Source organism: Simochromis diagramma, unplaced genomic scaffold (assembly GCF_900408965.1).
Source record: "Simochromis diagramma unplaced genomic scaffold, fSimDia1.1 OVJJ01000278.1, whole genome shotgun sequence".
Taxonomy (NCBI): domain Eukaryota; kingdom Metazoa; phylum Chordata; class Actinopteri; order Cichliformes; family Cichlidae; genus Simochromis; species Simochromis diagramma.
Genome location: NW_024386819.1, coordinates 36,963 through 43,539, shown reverse-complemented (window position 1 = coordinate 43,539; position 6,577 = coordinate 36,963). Strand labels below are relative to the sequence as shown.

Below are 6,577 nucleotides of genomic sequence, written 5' to 3'. Positions count from 1 at the left end.
CGCAGTAAAACATTTGCTGCACGTCGGTGTCAGGGCTATGGGCTCTTTGCGGAAGCGCAACAGCACTCCCAACAGGGAGTTGTTCAAATCAGGTCCACCAAGAGCACTTGATTGAGCGAAAATTCCACCACATTCTGCACTTGAATCAAACACGACTCGTATTTGTTGTGGCTTCTGTGGGTGGTAACACCCACGTGGGCAGATACCAATGTTCTTTATTCTGCGGCAGAGGCGGGGCAGGCTCGGCTTGTCGTTATCCAACCTTGCCTGCATGAATTGGATGTAGTGATCTTTTCATTTCTTGTCTCTTTTTCCAAGTCTTTCGGGAGAGCAGCGGCGTTTTAGGGCTTGTTTCTCTTTGTCAGGGAGCCTCCTTCTCGGTGAGTGAAAGGGTAAAGGTGCAACCCAGCTGTTCTCTGTTTTGATAACTTCATTGTCCATCTTGTCAGGAATGCTCTGTCGTCGATAGACCTGGCTTGTTGTTATCACCCTCCGATCTACACAAACACAGGTGTCCCAAATCGTCTGTGTGCAGGTTGCATTCATAGTAAAACCCCATAATTCTCTTAACGTGAATTGTTGTTTGGGCAAGGCTCCAAATAGGATGCACGTCCATTATCTAAGGTGTGTGTTTTATAGACATTGACCTCTGACTGACCGTGTGCTTTTCCTAGACACACCTCCCCCACAATACCCAACCCAGGTCTAGCCTTTGGGCGTATGGGTTCATCCTTGGGTCCGCTGATTTGCTCACGTACCTTTGGCCCTGAGGACATCCCTTCCAAGGAGTAAAAGGATTGGGGCTGGTGGTCGACAGGTGGGATTGTTATCTGTCACTGGAAGAAGATGTGGTGAGCTGAGCAATCTCTGGAGAGGGTATTTCAGATCTATTGTCTGGAACAGAGTCACATTCAATTAAAGGGGGTGTTGGTGTGACTTCTCCATCCAAGGACTCGAGGAAGAGTTTTACAGCTTCCTCCCTGAGGTTTGTTCTCTACCAGAGCCAAGTCTTTAGTGTATGGGTGGTTTGGCCTTGATTTTGAAAGGCTGAAAAACTCTGACTTAACCAGTGACTTGTTGGACTGATCATCTATACCGCGTACATTTTTAGCTCTCTCTTTTTGGCCTGCGGGCATACACTTTGACCAAACTGATCTTAGAACATGAACGTGTGGGCTATCACCTTGGCCACATACCTCTGTGCACTTTGACTCGACTGAAGGTGAACTCTCGATTTGCTCTTCATTGTCGTTGTTTCCTGGTGTAGTACTCTTAGGGGCCGGAGTAGGACCAGATGCATTGCAGATAAGTGTTTAGCTGTCACACTCAATCACTTAACCACTGCTTTAAGTTTTTCGCAATGTGTTGGACAGACCCACAGCATCTGTAACATATGTGGTGTCTCTTTGAGATAGGCTTGTTTTCTTCAATAGGTTTGTCTCTAAAGAGCTTCAAATTTTGAGTGGATGGTGGTTTTGGAAGGAAGGCAGTCCGGTTCCTCCATTTTCTTTGGACTGAGATATTCTTGTCCGGGTCTGCCGTAATTGTCCATTTTGTGTGCTGACACGGTGGTTTGCGACTATAAGACCTCAGCTTTCTGTGGGAGAAGGGACATGGGTGTTGGCCTTGGACATAGCAACAGCTTGGGTCATTCCTCATTTTCGCTTGCCGCTGGACAAATTGTGTGAAAACTGAAGAAAGGAGGAAATGACACATACTGAGTCTCCTTGTACTGTGTTCCTACAGTGTCCACTTTTCTGTAGGTTGAAGGAAGTTTTTCCACTATTTGCCTGACTCCTCTAGCTGTGTCCGGTAAGCAAGTCCTGGGAGTGCGCCATCTTGTTTAGCACACTGTAGCTCCAATAAGATGTCACTAGTTCCTGCAGCTTAACCTTGTCTTTGTTTGTGAGTTTGGGAAAGTCCTCTACCTTTTTTAAGGTGCGTCTTCAATAGCCTCGGGTGAGCCGTAGCACTCTTCAAGGCGTTGCCAGACCATCTTCACCACCTGCAGCAGGATTGGGGTGTGTACAGCCGAATGCGCTTTGCCTGTCGGATGATGTTGGACCCAACCATTTTGTTGCAAGTCTAATTCCTCTCTGGAGACAAATTTAGGTCTTTGGTTGCGCTGATGAATGGTTTTCCATGCCCAATGTTTTCAGGTTTGTCATCAAATTGCAAAAAGACCTGTGCTGACATAGTTCTTTGCGATTAGGGTATTTTGCAAACTGTTGATTTCACTTGATCAGTACACAGTTGTTAAGGTCGGGGTGTTTCTTTTGTGGAGTTGGACCAGTACGTGTCGACTACACCAGTGTTCACTGTTTGCTCCTGTTTCCTTTCTCTATTTACATGGTTGTGTTTTCGTCTGAGTGTTGGTTATAAAAGGTTAGTTATTTGTGTACTGGTCTTGTGCATCTACTTCATTGCAATTTCCTTTAGGAGGCTGTGCTGAGTCGTGCTGAGTGTCTGGGTAGAGTAACTCACATTGTTGTTTGAACATATTCGTTAGTGCGGTGCACTGTATTGATGGGCTCAGCTTCCTCACAAAGTTCTCCGTAGAGCTCCCCGCTCTGAACTCTCTGTTCTTCATAGCTGAGGCCTCTGCTTCAGCTGCGGCTATTGCTTTTTGGCACTGGAGGGACATGTAGATGAGCATCCAGTTCAGCTCTCTGTTTCATTGCATTAGCTTCTTTTCAGCGAAGGCCAGTTGAGCTCGTGCTGCTTGAGCTTTGGCGTAGGCCCTTGTAGCTGCTGAAGCTGTTGATGAGGATGTCCGTTAGAACGCCTTGTCGATGTTCTGGATGCTGCGACTGGTGTCGAATGGTTGAGACCGTTGCTGCGTTGTAGCTGGTTGAGTGGCAACGTCTGGTTGCTGTTCACCGCGCTGCTTCGTCTAGCTCTTCAGCAGCGTAGTCTTTAGGTTAATTTCTTCCTGAGCGTAGACTCATGTTGCTTAAAGTAGCTCTGTATGTTGAACCCGTCTGGTAGGCGTCTTTTTCCTCGTTCTTTTACTATTGCTGCCATCACGACACGTGACCCTGTGAGTTAGACAGCTAGCGAACAAAAGAAAGGTCTTCCACACAAGGCTTGACTTTCTTGTTTTTATGTAAAAAGACGACCGGTTTTCCGCACGGTGTCGTTGTGCGCGAAGACCACAGAGATTATCTCCGTTATCTGTGGTATGAGGACAACGACATCACAAAGAGCATAGTCGAGTTTAGAATGAAGGTCCACGTGTTTGGAAACAGCCCGTCACCAGCTGTCGCCATCTACTGCATGAGACAGGCAGCACGGCAGGGTGAACGAGAACACGGATCTGATGCAAGACAGTTTGTTGAGCGTCAGTTTTATGTTGACGATGGTCTCACATCAGTCGCCACGCCAGAGGAAGCAATCAACCTGCTCACAAGAACGCAAAACATGTTGGCAGAGTCTAACTTGCGCCTCCACAAGGTGGCATCAAACTGCAGTCAAGTCATGGAAGCTTTCCCTGTTGAGGATCGTGCAAAGGACCTGAAAGATTTAGACCTAGGAGTAGACCCTCTTCCAGTTCAGAGAAGCTTGGGACTCTGTTGGAACCTACAATCTGACAGCTTCACTTACCAGGTGTCAAATGAGAGCAAACCATTCACACGGAGGGGAGTATTGTCGACAGTTAATAGCCTCTATGACCCTTTGGGATTTGCTGCTCCCATAATAATGCAGGGCAAAGCATTACTCAGGGAACTGTCATCTGATGGAAAAGACTGGGACACACTCTTACCCCCTGAGAAACAGGAGAGGTGGGACTCATGGAAAGACTCTTTGCAAGCCCTTGAGAACCTCCAAATACCAAGGTGCTACAGCCCAGGTACGTTAAGCACAACGAAAGTGAAAGAACTTTGCATTTTCTGTGATGCCTCCACTGTCGCTATAGGTGCAGTAGTCTATCTGCGTACAGTTGACAGTGAAGGACAGTGTCATACTGGGTTTGTGATGGGGAAGTCTAAACTCGCACCTCGCCCCGCACACACTGTACCACGCCTGGAACTATGTGCTGCTGTGCTCGCGGTGGAAATGTTTGAGCTCATCAGAGATGAGTTAGACATTAAAGTAGACAATGTGACTTTTTACACAGACAGTAGGATTGTGTTGGGGTACATACACAACACCTCCAGACGATTCTACATGTATGTTGCCAACAGGGTTACGCGCATTAGAGCATCCACCCATCCGAGTCAATGGCATTATGTACCAACTGAGTTAAATCCAGCTGATCAGGCCACTCGGTTCATTCCAGCAGCAGACCTGCAGAACAGCACCTGGTTCTCAGGTCCACCCTTTCTGTACTCTGACCCACACACAGAACCACACACTGGTCCTTTCACGCTCATCGAACCTGAAAAAGACAGAGAGATACATCCAGTAATAAAAGTAATGAAAACTACTGTAGCAGAGCCACAGTTGGGTTCTGACCGTTTCAAAAAGTACTCAAACTGGATCACTCTTTGCAGAGTCATAGCCAGACTCATTCATGTAGTTACATCCTTTGCACAAAAGACAAGTGGACAAAGGGGATGGAAAGGTTTCAGTGAGACACCGAGCGTCCAAGAACTCACCCGAGCCCAAGCAGTCATTATTCGAGCTGTCCAACAAGAAGCTTACAAAGGGACGCTTGAAAACATTAAAGAAGGAAGGAAGGTCAGTGGCATATTTGATGCACTCAAAAAGCTCAATCCTGTAGTGGACAAAGACAGTCTCTTACGAGTCGGTGGACGTCTTTCCGCTGCTGATCTCACAGAGAATGAAAAGCACCCTCTGATTATCCCATCTACCAGCCACATCGCCATGCTAATTGTAACTCACTATCATGAACGAGTGGCTCATCAAGGAAGACACATAACTGAAGGAGCTATCCGTGGTGCTGGGTACTGGATAATTGGAGGGAAGCGGCTTGTGTCATCTGTCATTCATCGGTGTGTCACATGTCGCAAGTTGCGAGGCAAAATGCAGATCCAGAAAATGGCAGACTTGCCTGCAGACCGAGTCACCCCTGAACCACCCTTTACCACTGTAGGCCTAGATGTATTTGGGCCATGGACTATTGTGACGCGTCGTACAAGAGGTGGTTGTTCCCAGAACAAACGTTGGGCTGTGTTATTCACATGCATGTCAACTAGGGCTGTGCATATCGAACTGATAGAGACTATGTCTGCTGACAGTTTTATCAATGCATTAAGAAGGCTCTTCTCTATTCGGGGCCCAGCCAAGTTTCTGCGCTCGGACAGAGGCACGAATTTTGTGGGCGCTTGTAAGGAATTAGACCTAAACTCAGGAAACAAAGCAGTAGGAAAGTACCTGCAAGAGAGAGGGTGTGTTTGGACTTTCAATCCCCCTCATGCGTCTCATATGGGAGGCTCGTGGGAGCGCCTTATAGGCGTTGCCAGGCGCATTCTGGATGCAATGTTGTTACGAACTGAACAAACACGTCTTACTCATGAAGTGTTGTGCACCTTCATGGCCGAGGTGATGGCAATTATTAATGCAAGGCCTCTTGTCCCCATATCCACCGACCCTGACAGTCCTGCAGTACTCACTCCAGCAGTGCTACTAACGCAGAAGATGAGTGCTGTGTCCGCCCCACTTGGGAACTTCTCATCAGGGCAGCTGTTTGGGAAACAATGGAAACATGTTCAACTCCTCGCTGACACTTTTTGGAAAAGGTGGAAGGGAGAGTATTTATCCACCTTACAAGGCCGTGCAAAATGGACAGAGACTAGACCTAATGTCAAAATAGGAGATGTGGTCCTGCTAAAAGACCCCCAAGCCAGCAGGAACGAATGGCCCATGGGACTAATAGTAAAAACATTCCCCAGCAGCGACAAGAAGGTCCGAAAAGTGGAAGTGCGGACTGTAAAAGATGGGACTGTTAAAATGTTTCTCAGACCAGTTTCAGAGATTGTTGTTTTGCTTGCAGAGACTGAATGAATATTCTTCAATGCTAGATGATGTTTGAATATGTTGTATTGATGTTTATTGTGATATAATGTGTGTATATCAAGCGGGGAGTGTTATGCCCTTGAGTCAAAAGTCAGCGGTTGGTGTGTGTGCTGATTGAGTCACATAAGCAGAGTGATAAATAAGCTCAGAGTGAGACATCATTTCCACAAGAGATCTTTGTATCCTATGTGCGGAAATGGAGCGAGGGAGCGTCCTGTTCACTAACCTATCTTTGATGTACCCTTTCGCTTATGATGTCGTGAAAAAGTGCTCCGGCAGTTATTAAATAGGGACTAGTTCATGTTCACGCTAAGAGTGCTCTACACGTTCGCACCTCGGAAAACGTTCGTCTTTTTACATAAAAACAAGAAAGTCAAGCCTTGTGTGGAAGACCTCTTCTATTTGTTCGCTAGCTGTCTAACCTCACAGGGTCACGTGTCGTGAGGGCAGCATACCATCAATGTTAACACTTCTCTGTTTTAGCCATGTTGCCCACTACATGAATCACCTCAGAAATGCCACCAACATTTCACTTGGACACAAAGGCACGTTGAGTTGTGCATAAGTTTGAAATAACTTACTTTAGTTGCTCCTTAGC

The 6,577-nt window shown here is 46.8% G+C and overlaps 1 protein-coding gene across 1 annotated transcript; it reads left to right on the top strand.

The window, feature by feature from the left end:
• Positions 1 to 3,143: 3,143 nt before the first annotated feature.
• On the top strand, positions 3,144 to 6,092 carry LOC120730738. The gene has a single exon (XM_040027195.1). The coding sequence runs from the start codon at positions 3,223 to 3,225 to the stop codon at positions 5,965 to 5,967; it is 2,745 nt and encodes a 914-aa protein (XP_039883129.1). The 5' UTR covers positions 3,144 to 3,222; the 3' UTR covers positions 5,968 to 6,092.
• Positions 6,093 to 6,577: the final 485 nt, after the last annotated feature.